Raw genomic sequence first — 14740 nt, forward strand, 5'->3', positions numbered from 1 at the left:
GGGGGTCTTAGCTGCAAGGCCCGCGTTTAATTGAAAAGCTTTTTAAATTCACACACAAGAAAAAAAATACATATAAATGGGTGATGTAACGCGGCAATCATCAGCTGTGTTGCCGGCAGCGGCGGGAACGCGGCGTCTCGACTTGAGGGGAAAATGCAGCGTTTGGTGCAGATGGAGCCGCGCGAGCAGGCTGGTGTGTTTGTTATGTGCCGCTGCCGGTGTGAGGGGGGCGGCGCGAAGACCAAACCCAATGATAAAACGCTGCTGCTGTTGTTGTTGCTGTTTTCTTTTCTTTTTTAATGAGCACATCTACAGCGTGCGCAGCCACTGCTTTTACATCTGAAGGCACTGAGGTTGAGTAAATAAACACCATTCATCCCCGAGGGCCGGCGGAAGCCTGCCGCCTTTAAACACTGCGCACAAAGCTCACTGACGCGAAAAAGCTATTTGTATTTAGCATGAAGGTAGCAGCTTAAAGCGCCTTTGATATGTGCGGACGAAGCTTTTCTTTTTCAAATCTGCCCCCCCCCCCCCAGCCTCCCCAGCCCCCCCAGCCCCGCCCACATCTCTCCGTCTGATCGCCTCGTAATTTGCAGCCGTGGGAAACGCAGCTCGGCTAAACAGATATTATAACGCTGACGTCATGTGACAGGAGGATGCAATCTGTGCTCTTTCTAAAACCAACACAGCCAGTGTTTCGCAGCATGATCCAATTAAAGCCGTCTGCCGAAACACACGCGCGTGTGCACGCACGCACGCACGCACGCACGCACGCACGCACACTGGCCAAGAGACATACAGTGGTTGCGATGCACAGTTCCTCGTGCACGTTCAGTGAGTGGATGAAGTGCATCCGCGGGGACAGGAAAGTGCATGATAACAGCCAAACACTTGGACACGGGGCGCAGCTGTCCGTGTGTGTAACACACCACAGGGTGTCCGAGCGGCTTCTCTCTCCTCCGTCCCGCGTCCGAGTGCGAGCCGGAGATAACAGTGCAGGAGAGAACGCTGGGAAAAGACAGGATGGGTCTGGAGCAGGGGTTTCTTTTGAAGTGCGCACACTGTGCGCATTTCAAAAATCCAATAGAAGTTTTCACGGAGCTACACTGTTACAGCGCGAATCGGGAGGAAATCAGGCTGTGAGCGAGAGTTTACATTCGAGAATCAATTTACAACAGTGAAAAGACAAAATCCTCAGGGTCAAATCTGTCTCTCTGTCAGGTGTGAGATGGTCGTCCTAAAAATTCGGACACAGTCACACTTTTATCTCACTATGCCAGCTGCAACGCCGTGAATGTCCCCGATAGTATAATACCACCGATGCCATGTCCTTATTGCCTGAGCGGATAAATGCACATGCATTACGTGACCTAGAATCCTGTGAAACACTATTGCAAATAAACAAAGCAAAGGAGGCAGAAAACACAACTAAAAATGGGAGGAGTAGATCGCAAAAGACCAACAATCCCGCAGACACATTCGGAAACGTAACAATTAGACTAAAGACTCCTCCATGCTGGTCCCTGCAGGGGAGAATACAGAAGGAGATTCAATGAGCCCCAGAAAGGGAGCAAAAAAACACTTCCTCTACTGCATGTGAGTGTGTGCGTGGGTGTGTGTGTGTACTGTATGTTTGTTTGAGTGTGCGTTGCTGCCCGCCCATCTACCCACAAGCGCACATGTTTAGCATCCAAAGCCCAGCTCAAAAACGGCTACAGCAGTAGCTGTGTTTCCATTACAGTTTTTTTCTGTAATGGAAAACCGATATTTCTAAAATTTCGACGAAGTACAATTGCAATAACCTGTAGTTCTTGTAAAATCTCACCCCGCAAAATTTACTAGAATTCCGTTTGCTTTTGTTTGTTTACGTTTGTTTGCTGTCAAGAACGGTTGCTATAGTTTTCTCTTTGATCACTCGTAAAAAAAAAAAAGTCCCTGTTTAGGCGTTATTAGGCGTCCATTACCAGTTTTTTCTGGCAATATTTAGGTTTTGCGCAATTCTAGGGGTAACGGAAACGCAGCTAGTGAGGAGGTATAGAAGAACAGATGAGAACTGAAGTAAACACAAACATATGGATGCTAGCAGATGACTCGCCCTCTTTCTCACAGCCTCTCAAGTTGGCATTACCAAGTGCTCCCACACTTAGACAGGAGCCCATTTCATCTGATTCACTGTACCGTTGCGTGCCACACATTGTTGGTTCAGCAAAAGAGATCAGAGCGGGTCCTGACTGAACGGGGCAGTTGGCTACTGTCGCAGATTATCAGACTTAGAGCCAGAGCATATCTGGGGAGCAGTCCAACTATTTACTCTAAGCACGCTTAGTGTGCAAATCCATATGCAGGCCAAGAGCAACTTGGGGACACTTGATTTTGACATTAAGAGCATCAGATTTCTTTTTGTTATACCAATTGCATTTATTCATTATCACCATGTTTTCAGAGACAGGATCCAGAGAAGCCTCCTGGATGATATCTATTGGACAGTAGGATGGATGTGTAAGATTTCAGAGTCATACAACGTTCTAAATGACCAGCTTGACCTTTTCACCTCTGACTGACCCGTGACCAAGGTGTGAATATCTGCTCGGAAAATTTCGAAAGAAGTAAAATGTGGGGGAAATTGGAAACTGGAGCAGCTCTCGTTACTGTGAGCTCTGGGCAGGAGGCCTGCGTGCAGGATTTGCCTGGCATGACCAAATCATTTTCCATTAACACACATTTAAACGCTGGCATGTGGGAACGATACGCCAAATCAACTCAATGGCAAACACACTCGCAAAATGCGTTCATCCCGAAACAGCCCAATTGGAAAGTGTGAGGTCAAACGTGACAACAAACACTCGGAGCCAAACGGAACACAATTCACTGAGAGTGCTGCCTGCGTCCCTGACACCCTGCAATGTTATTGAAAATACAGTAGACAGTCTTTCAAGTCAATTTGAACTATGCTTTACACAAATGAAAACCTGTCAAACACTCGCAATAAAGCTTAGTACAAGAGAGCTCCGACCCGCTGATCTGTGGTCAGTGAAGCCGGCCAGCACTTATTTGGGATCATCTATGCACTTAACTTAATATGGACCGCTTAGAGCCCCTGTTTATTCCACAAAACAGCTCCCCCTGGAGAGAGTGGCAGGGTTTATTTTTAGTCCCCATGTATGCCACGGGTATTAGCTTTGGGATGAGAATAAACAAGGTCACGGTTGCTAGTCAATGGCACAGAGGAGCTCGACTCCAATGGGATCTTTTGACGAAAATACAACATTGTCACTTCCGGTCGGCGCTGGTACACAAGGTGCTCTGGCCTGCCTCCCCAACTCTCTTAACTCTCATACATACAGCGCATTTTTACCGTCCGACCCTTTGTGACTTTTTTATCTGCTTTGGTTAATACTCAACACAGTTGTCGTTCAACGAGCTCCAAAGCTTCGCGAAACACGAAAATCCCTTTTCACTTTCCGCCCAAATCCTATTTGACGGTTTGGGGCTCAACTTTCAAAAACACGCGGATAAACTCTGGTTTAACGCAAGCAAGGACGACGCACGACGATAAGGAGATTTGCAATTACAACCAACGTGTTAATCAGGCCTACCTGATGTTTGACCGGGGCCGTCCAGTTTGGATTCACATTTCGGAAGAGAGCAATCTAAAACACCACAGAAAAGAAAAGAAAAGAAATAAATAACAATTAGTGTGAAGTGAAGATTTGGTTAGGCAAAAGAAAGAAAGAAAACATTCAGTTTTCATTTCAGTCACTCAAAACTTCACCACATCAGCCTCAGGTAATACAGTCTGCTGATTAGAGAGCAGAAATGAGTGGGCTGGGAATAAAGCTGCTCTTTGATCTGAGGATCTTAAAAGTCCCCGCCTCAGATTACACACCATTAGACATCCTGCATGAAGATGCGTATGCGCACAAGCTGGAGATGTGCAGCGATGCGTGTGTGCGCATTCACCAGCACACACACCCGCACACACACACACACACACGCACACACACACACACACACACACACACACAAATTTGTGCGGAACACCATGCACCCCCAGCTGATAAGCCATAAATCATTCATGGATACCAAGCACACTACATATCTATATCTCTCATGCCGGAGGAATCATCTTCAGAGGGATGAAATGTTTAAATATTCAAAATATTTTGTGAAAAAGCAAAGCGAGTGCTTCGCAGTGCGCATTATTCCACGACTGCATCATCAGAGCGGAGGGAAGAAGGCGGGTCCGGCCCAAACTGCAGCGCTGGAAGCGGTGACGTCAGTTTTCAAATGAAAATTGATCCAGAATTGAATATTTCATAAAGACCCACTATGTGTGACTGTTCTCTCACTCCACACATATTATATTTAATGCCTCAGACATTTAAAACTCTAAGCTCATTAACCTCTGGAGGTAATTTATGTCACCGGTTCCAGCTTTATTACAGCATGATGTCAGACTCCCTTTTGGTTCAGCTGAGAACAAATCAGAGCAGGAACAACACCAAACTGCTAATGCCAAACGCATATGTATAAAGGATGATGATGCTATTTTGATTGATTAAGGTGGAATGATGATTCATCCAATGGACGTCCAGGCTGGCAATATACATAACAATAATACTAATAATAATTTAAGGTCAACTTAATGTCAAATTCAGCTTTAAAAATAAAAAAAAAATTAGAATTAAAATGCTAGAGCCGTGTTTCCATAAAGATAAGGACCCAATTAATGAGGCTGTGTAAAGAGTGGTTACATCATAGGTCAATGTCAGCGCTGCCATCAGGGAACACGCAAACAGCACAGGTCACATGAGCCATTTCCATCATCATTTCTCCTTCCTAATGCTCGTTACGGCGATGAACGTTTTGTCTTCCTCATGCCGTCAACAACCAAAGTGACAGTCGTGATCAAAAGACAGGTCTTCAAACGAAAGCAAATGATGCAGGCTGCCCGCTGACAGAAGGCACTTTAATATTTTCTCTTCCATCAATATTTTGTCGGGCACCTTCCCATATGCTGTTGAAAAGGGTCTTCGAATAATAGTACATCAGTCACGTTAATAGGCCTTTATGCTACTCCTGGCCAGCAAGGGGTGCTGCAACATGTCACCGTTCCAACAACAACAGCAACAAAAATGTTTGTCTTCTGCCATATTTGTACTGAGTGCATTCCCAGCACGGTGTTGTTGGGACTCAGAGACACAGATTAGGAAAGTAGTAATATTCCAATTTTCTATCGACAATTCCATTTTTTTTCCTAACCATCACTTTTCAAGCAGAACCCAAACTGGACTCTGCTGAACTTTCAGGGTTCTGTCGCGGATGTGAAACTGCGCAGACCTGCCTGAAACGCAGAGACCGACATGCTGATTGGATCTGGGTCAACTGGACCCTGGACGCTGGCAACGACCCAAACACAAGTATCTGTTCCTGTTCGGATGGGGGGGGGGAAAACCCCAGATTGAATTCTCTATTTACAGCCTGTATGTGACAACAAACTGATGAACTTTGTTTCTGGGTCAGCCATCAGTAGGGCACCGCGGTGGCACGAGATAACAGGAGAGGCAGGGGCAGCAGCTATAAGCTCCTCTTCCTCCTGCCTTCTCCTGGCCGCCCTTCTGAAAGAGGTGGGGCGGGGGGTTGAAGGGGAGGGAAGGAGGGGGGCAGGATGGCATATGCTGCCGCCTAACAAGGATTACAGTAAGCACCTGTTCACAAACTCCACGCTATGTCTCGTGTGCGCACGAGAGAGATTGGACGGCATATGTGGTCATTAGCGAACGTTACGGTCCGCAGGACAGCGTTCTTTTTACTGGTATCATCACTGTGGTGGAGCGTATAGCGAGTGTTCAGAGTGATTAGGTTGCAACCTGGTCAGCGAGTGAAACAGAGAAGACGGACGCCGGAAAGATTTCTTTAAACGAGAGTCGATGTGAAATGTCAGGGTACAAGTTTTCCCCTTTGGCAAAGTTTTGCAAAGAGCAAAGAGTGTTCTCCTCGTCTGAACTTTGTCAAAGTATTTATTAGATCTTGTGGATCTAGCTCCCGATAAAAAAAAAGAAAAGAAATTTAACTCGAGTTCCTGCCGCTTTATTGAAGGCTGAAGACTTCTGGACTGTGTTTTCATAAGCGCTGCGACGCTGGAACTGACATCGGCGGGAGAAAGTGACTGGAATTGGTCGGACTTTTCTGGGGTTCTTCTAAAATTCATCCTTACATTTTCTGTACCTGCTTCTCCTGAACACAGGGTCGAGGGGGTTTGCAGGAGCCTGGAGTTCCAGACTTGACAAGTCTTCTTAAAATATTAAACAAAAATGATATTATTCATAGTTTTTTGTTTAATACATATTCCATATATGTTCATTCATAGTTTTGATGCCTTGAGTGACAATCTACAACGTAAATAGTGATGAAAATGAAAGAAAAAACATTCACAAATCAGGAGTATGTGTCCAAACTTTTGACTGGCAGTGCATCTATAACGTCAACATGCTCTGACTGACCTTCATGGGTGATTCGTACTAGATAGAAATAAACTGGGTCAAGCAGTACACACCAAATACCGGGAGCTCCTTACTACGCCACTAATTTGACAGTCGGCACTTGTCCACGCGGATTTGGATCCTAAAACCTTTTCAAGCAGAGCCAGAGAGGCCAAACGCCACTTTAGCTTTCCTGGAGGAGCACTGCTGGCACCGTTCACGTGACAGGGATCAGGGCCGACTGCTGTCTTCAAAGCACGAGGGAATGCTAATGTGTGTGTGCGCCTGTGTGTGTCTGTGCGGGACAGAGAGACGACACAGTTCACAGGGCGGAGCACAGCTGTCGACAGAAGACGAGCAGTCTCGGGCTGACACATATATGCAAACACGCAGCAGACGAGGCTTTAATTTTGACTCCTCCCTGGTCTGCGTTGTTTACGTTTTTTTTTTTTAGAACACGGTCTGGGGTGACACTGTTATCTGCTACAAGAGTAAAAACACTGCCTCCGTTAAGCCGCAGAAAAGCAGGAAAATGAAGCGACGCACACGGGCCTGCACCTGAAATATATTTGTTGTTGTGTTTTTGTGCCTTTTTTTTTCAAGCAAAAGAACATTTTTAAAAAAAGCCTTTGGCTGCAAATAAAAAGGCAAAAGTAAGAGTTGAGAATCAAGACAATAGATTCATTCTTAAGCACTTGGAAACTTGTAAACGTGTGTGGGATCAGATTTGGCGCATGAGACATGGACTCTGAATTAGAAATCTGCAATGCCGCTGTGGTATCACAAATAAATAGATACATAAAAAGACACTCTTATTAAAACATTCAAGCCTATTTCACTTCATCAGCAACAGCGCAAGATACCCGGGAAAAAAAGAAACATTAAAAATTCAGCTCACTTCCAAGCACATTATGTTTATTTTAAGTGGCGGCAGAAACTCTCCAGCACTCTGCCGATTCATCAGATTAAATGTTTGACTCTAATTTTAATACGATTTTAAATGCTGCTTGATGAATCTCAGTCCCGACGCCGTTATGTTTTTGAATATTTGTGTCGCGCTGGTATTGCTGTTAATTGCTTGGAGCTGTGTTTCTGTAGCAAAGCAATAAGAGGGGGGGGGGGAAAATTAGCAAAAATGACAGGAACTGAATATTTGACTGGATGATATCAGGCACTTTATAAATACTACATCTACCTTTTAAAATAGATTTCCACCGATTCCGCCCGTATTTCCAGGGTGAGAACTATAATTGGCTCGCGCTGGGAGAGCGAGGTGCTGCAACGCAGCTGCCTGCGCGCACGTACGATTGTGCGGCTAAATATAAACACAGGATGTTTTTTTGAGCTTGGATCTGCCTGAATCTCTCTCTCGTCTCTATTTCTGCGCGAGACCTGAAATAAAGGGCGGACAACAGTCAAAACACGGGGTGAAATTATTTGTTTGTCAGTCATGAGTCACGTCAGTGATGTTTTAACGTCGTCTATGACGACAGTGAGTTGATTCCAGGTTAATGTGATGGACTTTGTCCTTTGTGTCGCCTTTGACGGTGTGTTATGTCACTGGACTGTGTTGTTGCGGTGAGTAAGGCTCTGTGTGAAAGCTAAAACCAAGTTGTGGCTCAGAGTAGGGTGATCCTGCAAATATTCGGCACATCACTAACGACATCATTACACAATACCTGGCAGTCCAACAGGGGGCGGTAAAGACGTCAAAACGCCTCCAAAGTGAGCGCTTCTTTAGGTTTAAGCCGCAAAGAATAAAGAGGCGATGGGAAGGAAGTGTCAGAGAAAGGAAGGAAGGAAACACTGAATCACCTGCCCGAGTGTCAGTCTGGAGGTGGAGAAAGGTTATGAAACAATGAAGTAGGATTTTGAGTGAATCCCATCAGGCTTGAGTCGGTTTCCGTTTCTTCCTGTCTTGATCAGGGGCCGGGGTTAAACAGGAAGTTTAATATTTCTGGGGTCAGAACGCAGCTTTTAACTGACTGCACTGGCCAAGTCTTGATATTGAAAGTAGGTGCAGCGCTCATGTAGCGTTTGTGTGAGTTGAATCTTCAATGCAAAATGATGAGATTTGTCATTGTTTTAAAAACTACTGCTGTTTGCCAAAGTAGTCAAAATATTGCGGAACAACTTGTGAGGAAATAGTGTTTATTTTGGTATTCATGGAGGAAAACCTGCAATGTTTTTTTTTTCTCTAGAATTTAGAGCAGCAACGATCCGTAATTTTTAATTTCTATTGATTCTTTGATTTGACTTGATTAAACAGTGGTAAACAATGAAAAACACATGCCTGAAAATGACAATAAATGTTTTTCTAGGAAAATATATCGACAAAAAAGTATAAAGATGATAGGAAAATATGTGTATATAAATGAATGTGTATATTAAAAAGCGTCTTTCTGAAACACAACAGCGGAACCAATGTGTCAGGGCAGCGAAAACAAAGAAATAAAGCTTTGACTCAGGAAAATTGGAATCAAATATTTCTGATGAATCGTTTCAGCCGTACTCCCTCAGCCTCCGAATCTTTCTGATTTGATGTTTAAATGTATTAGGTCGGAAACAAAAGACAGCCAATGTGGCCGTTTGAATAAATATGACAATCAACGTGTAAGAAGGTTAAACTAGGAACGACGGCCGTGTGAGAAGGGAGTGGACGAGGCTGTGGAGGGAGAGAGCGGCACGCTGACAAACAGACGGAGGTCTCACTCTTATCAGATTTTGGATTATTCGCAGGAGACAAACAGGACGACCACGAGTCGGCTGTGCTGCTTCATTCACTCCCTCGTCTCCATCCTCCCCCTCTTCACGGCTCTCAGGCCTGGAGGTGATATCGGTGGGATGTAGTGATTTATACCTCCGTGTGTGTGTGTGCGTACATGTGTGTGTGTGTGTGCGCACATGTGTGTGTGTGTGTGTGTGTGTGTGTAAAATAGCACTGCCGTCCCACGGGCCACATTTAGCATCCTGTGATCACACCGGCGGCAACCGAACGGAACTGGTGATTATCAACGCCAGGCCACTATTCAGCGGCGTTCATTTACAGAGGGGCGTTCAAATGCTGATGATGCGGCGGTGATCTTGAACTAAACATTAATAAGCAGCCGCAGACGAATCAGCGGACCAATCGCGCACGTGTGTGGACGTACTAGCTGACTGAATGGCAACACTCAGTCACAAGGACGTTGGCAGAGTCGCTCTGCTTCTCTTTAAATTGGCTCATTTTCATATTGTCAAATCACTGGCCTTCATTGTATTGGTACTGGGTGAAATAATTTCTGAATTCTCCGTAAATCGTCTTTTTGGCCTTCACAGGCTTCCATTTGGTTGGAATTCTTTAACTCAGTGACACTCCAAAATCCATAAGATTTATATGGATTAGAAAACATCACCAGTGCATCACCAGGGCTCAATAAGACGCCTCAAGATGTAGCGCAATCACATTCGTAGTAAATGTCAAGCTCATTAGTAATTTGACCATGGTGGTAATCTCTTCGTTTTACAAAAAAAGTTTAGCAACATTTCTGCACCGGCTGTGTTCTACGGTAAAAAAAAAAAAAACAGGCCCGGGCACTGGCCTTGTGCGCCATCAAAGTGACCCCTGCCATCAGTACACATGACATTTTGCTCCGATCAATGACACATAGTGATGGAAGGGGGCTTACACGGCCGTAAAGTGCATTACCACTCGGCAAAAAAGGTCAAGAGCCTCTGATGAGATCGATCAGCATGGTCCGGCTGTAAAACAGGTAATCGCCCCACTGTGCTACAATCCTGATGGTCCACCCAATAAAACTCCTCCGGTAAGCACGAGGAGGGGAAAGACCATAACAAGCATTCAAAGGTCTGACCTTTTTGGACGAACGCCAATAGTTCTGCCCATTTAAATATGGAGAATTTTTCTGACCTTCAGGCCAGATGGAAAGTTTTCAAAATGACCGTGCAAACACTGTGCCAAACATATTCACACGGAGCAATAAGTTTAGTTACAGTTCAAGGTTTTCTATGCAAGCCATGCCACGCTGCTGCCTTGCCACTGCCCGATGCAGCGGTGTACTAAATTCTTGCCAAATCCAGCTGGGAGCAAAGCAAACCGCTCACTGCCAAAAGTTCTTTTTTTTCCAGAACTTCCTTAGATTCTGACAAAAGGTTTGCGACGGACACACAAATTCGGCTTCCTGCATCTTCTTCTGGGCCTCTCAATGACAGTTGGCGCCGTGATCACAAGAACAACATAACACTACTGATAAATAATTAAATTGTAGTGTCCTAAGATCCACGGGAAAATGTCAGGGTTTGGCAAGACGAAGGCGTGAGATCTTAGGTGTTGAAACCATCCAGCTGTAATGCTAGGTCCAACGGTAAAATAATGTGGTGAAAAACAATCAAACAAACAAGAAGATCTTGCAAATCAGGTGCACAACTCAGTCGTACAACTCGCAGGGCTTTTGAGGTTGCCGATTCCCGACAATCTCCTTCTGGTTGAAGAAGTGAAACAGCAAACTGTGATTTAGCAGCGCAGCCGATGCCGCTCTAAGCTCACGGTCTTTAACTCCGACCAACTGCCAATTAGGCGACTACCCCTGGATGAGCTGCCCACAGAGAGCAGAGTAGCCTACATTTTGCAGGGCGTGCTCCACCCATATCTGTGCTCTGTAATTTGTAGCGCCGCGGCTTGTTTGTCCTTTCAACTACGTTGCGTCCTCACTCTCTTAATCGCCGTCTCTGCTCCCGCCATTCTGCGTTTTCACTTGCTTTCCCTTTCTTTTACTCTGACTTGATCCCCTCTTGGTATCTTTCAAGCAGAGCTGGTTACCACACATTACACGCAACACTCGGACACTTTCTTGCAAGGCCCTGTGAAAGTCCAATGCCTCATTTACATGATTATATAAGTTTTTCTTCTCTCTCTCTCTCTCTCTCTCTCTCTCTCTCTCTCTCTCTCTCTCTCTCTCTCTCTCTCTCTCTCTCCTCTCTCTCTCTTTTGCTTGGGTATGCGAGACAACATGAGGCAATTTTCTGCATTCATTGACTATGACTGCGCTGGAGAGAAAATGAGGGATCGCCGCTCACTGGTTTTACAGTGATGAGACGAGACCAGGTCACTGGGTTTACCTTTCTGCAGGAGGAAACTACCTCAAACCTTTTAAATGAAGCACACTAGTGAAACCCGAGTGTCAATATGACAAAAATCCATTTGATTGAAGAATCCATCTTGCACAGGTGATAAAGAAAGCAAGCCTTTAAAAACTGCATACACATAAGTACACTAACAATGTATTGTATTTTTATTTACTATGTTGGGGACTAGCAGAAGAAAAGTAGAAAAAGAAAAAGCCCTCTGCCAATGTTGTAGACAGCAGCACTGTCCTTTGTCAAATCCACCTTAAAATGCTTTATATCTCCTCTTCAGCAGTGGAAATCATCCTGGATATAAAGTGACCTCAACAATAAAGTTAGAACACAGTCATGGTAGTTATGACAGGGTTAGCTCAATGTTAGTTAAGGGGGGGGGGGGGGGGATCACGTTTTCTCATTCTTCCACAGTGAGTTTTGATCACTTTATGCAGCTGCATATCAATTCTTCCCCCTTAAAAAGAGAATCTATAATTCACCTCAGCACACTGCCAAGAAATTCATACACATGTGGCTAAAAGCCTGCCTGCATTAGTAATGAAGAGAGAGGACGACAGCTTCACACAGCAAAGGGCATATATTTTTGCGCTCCATACTCCAGGGTTGCTGTGACTGATGAGTGCTGTCTCAGGGCCGCCGTGGTTATGGCTCTTATGAGCTACTTTGACAGTTATTTCATTTCGCCCCAACGTACAGTGCTGCTGTTTGGGTTGTTGTTTTTTTTTTAAACGTTAATTAAGTTTCACGCTGCAGTTCTGTACAGTAATGCATTGCACAGGGCCGGTAACAAAATTACGCAGTGCTGGAGGGGGTAATTTATGAGTTTGTGCCTCGACGTGACGTACTGTCTCACGAGAGGTATTTTGGAGATTTTGCAAAAGGCGGCTCTGAAGGTGCCGGTTACATTAGAACTGATGGCCTTTGACAGCAGCGCAGATTCTAAGACACAGCGCTTCTATATTGAATATTCTAACTTGCATGCAAATAAATAAAATGGAAAATTCAATTGGCATTTAAATGGCAACTATATTTCAGAGTTCAATAATGATCAAAATGAGATATTTTTGCAGAGGTAGGTTTTTTTTTAATATGTGGATTGATATTAAGGGTAAAAAAATATATATATATTTGCAGCAACAATTGCTGTGGTCGAGGACCAGGACCTGGTGTGTGACTCAGCAGCCGAGCTGCGGTCCACCGCATCGCAGTGGGTCTGACCACTGAAAGTAATCTGTCAAAATGGATTATCAAATGTCCTCAGGTGCTAAAGATAATATTTTAATTATCTGGTCAGATTAGTAAGGTAAAAAAAAGTGGGCAAAATAAAAGACTCAAATATGGAATATTAATGACAGTTAAAGGTCTGTTGTGCTTGTCAACTTCAATATGTTCATGTCAGCATTTGGGAAATAGTAGTAAAATCTATTTTCTTAACAGTAAATTTATTCAGCCAATCCGGTCAAACAGTAAAATCTGAGGTCATCAGTTCCCAAATGCTCAGGTGATCAGTCTACCTGTCCTTCTTTAGTCCAGCCCTGTCCAACTCCCTCAGAGAAACCCCTTCCAAACACGATGCCGTGATGAGTCCAACGTAAGCCAGTTAGCCAGACTGGTACCGAGTATGAGTCAGCCCGAAAGGGCACCAAAAGAGCATCTAGAGCCCGGCGATTGAAAAACATGCACGCAGACCCAGCAATGAGGTGCCTGGGATCAATGAGGAAGAGCAGCTGTTTGAAGAGATTTCAACATGCAACAAGCTGGCAGCAATTAATGAGGCGGCGAGAGCGGCTGCAGAGAGCAAGACGGCCGCTGACTCCATCGCTGCTGCTGCTGCTGGGCCGGCCTCCGCGATCGACAAACATCAAGCTTCGGGTATAAAATGTTGGCCCGTGTGACAGCAAATGAAATGAAATGCTGAATGAATTACAATCCAAGAGCCCATCGCTGTTGTTGCTACTAAATCTATTCAGTTACAGCCTCCATGATGTGAATCTTCCCTCACACACTCCCAGGGTTGCACAGCAAGCTAATACGCTTCTCAAACAACAGGTCTAGACATTTTTCATACAATAAGCTCTAATCGACGCCGCAGACACTCTGCGATTTACCCTCGTTTAACTCGGCAGCTCTAACTCTGCTTTTCCATTTGGGGACGAGGCCGAAACTCGTATTCAATACTTTCCCTTCATAATAGCCTCTTATTAAAGTTTCTCGAGGCCACAACCTATTTCTGTCTCCATCATGAATACTGTATGAACAAGCGTTTGCCGCTACACAAACATCCGAGCCGTTCCAACTTTCCGGCCTGATGTAACGCAGCTATAGGAAAAAAAAAAAAAAGAAAAAACACTGGCAGGAACCCAGAGGGCTGGAAAAAACAAAAAGGGAGAGGGAGACTGTAGCATTCGAACACAATACGATTTGACACGGTTCCCAACAGTGACCGAGTAGAGGCGATTTCAGAAGGGGAAAGTGTGCGGGCTTGCAGACTGTCATGCAGGTCTTCATTCATGTGGATTCATGCGCACGTTTAGCCGGATCATGCGCGCTCACGCCGCTCTCGACCCCGCATGTGTGCAAATCTGCGAGGGATGGTGACCACCAGGCAGCAGACCCCAAGGCACCAGGTGTCACGGGGAGAAACAGCTGAGAGGGGGGTGAGACAGCTGCTGCTGCTGCTGCTTCTGCTGCTTCTTCTCCTGCTCTGTATCAGAGGTGGTCTTCACCTCCTGACTAGCGGCAACATATTGACCCACTCCAGACTTAACATTAAATCCTTCTATAGAGCGATATTGACCGTTTCCACCTGATGATGCAAAACACCATGCTTCAGTTTTTTTTTTGGGTGGGTTGGATGCAGTGATAAGGTGGGCGGGCCCTTCTTTATTGGTTAGGGTTGATGCCACCAGGCCCCGTGGTGTGCCCTGCACTGCACTGCACTGTATGCGTGCATGCATGCATGCACGCATTCGTGGGGGTGCAACCTACAGTAAATGCCCATTAGGGGCTCATGTGCGTTTTGTGGCCTTGCCTCCAAAATCTGCGCGTCGCATCTGAAGAAATACAGACTCGAGCGCACGAAAAAGGGTGCTCCGTGTACCCGAGGAGTGACACGAACA

The 14740-nt window shown here is 45.2% G+C and overlaps 1 protein-coding gene across 3 annotated transcripts in view; it reads right to left on the reverse strand.

The window, feature by feature from the left end:
* triob (trio Rho guanine nucleotide exchange factor b) overlaps nucleotides 1–14740 on the reverse strand; it is a 95527-nt gene that overhangs the window by 79956 nt on the left and 831 nt on the right. For 2 of the 3 annotated variants that reach the window (XM_076012848.1, XM_076012852.1), the window contains exon 2: nucleotides 3597–3650. The exons of the other annotated variant lie outside the window; for it this stretch is intronic. In XM_076012848.1, coding sequence (XP_075868963.1) covers nucleotides 3597–3650 — 54 coding nt within the window. The remainder of the gene's footprint in view (nucleotides 1–3596; nucleotides 3651–14740) is intronic. 3 annotated transcript variants of the gene reach the window in all.

This window comes from Nelusetta ayraudi, unplaced genomic scaffold, assembly GCF_046127955.1.
Source record: "Nelusetta ayraudi isolate G7.1 ecotype Tasmania unplaced genomic scaffold, CSIRO-AGI_Nayr_v1 ptg000136l, whole genome shotgun sequence".
NCBI lineage: Eukaryota > Metazoa > Chordata > Actinopteri > Tetraodontiformes > Monacanthidae > Nelusetta > Nelusetta ayraudi.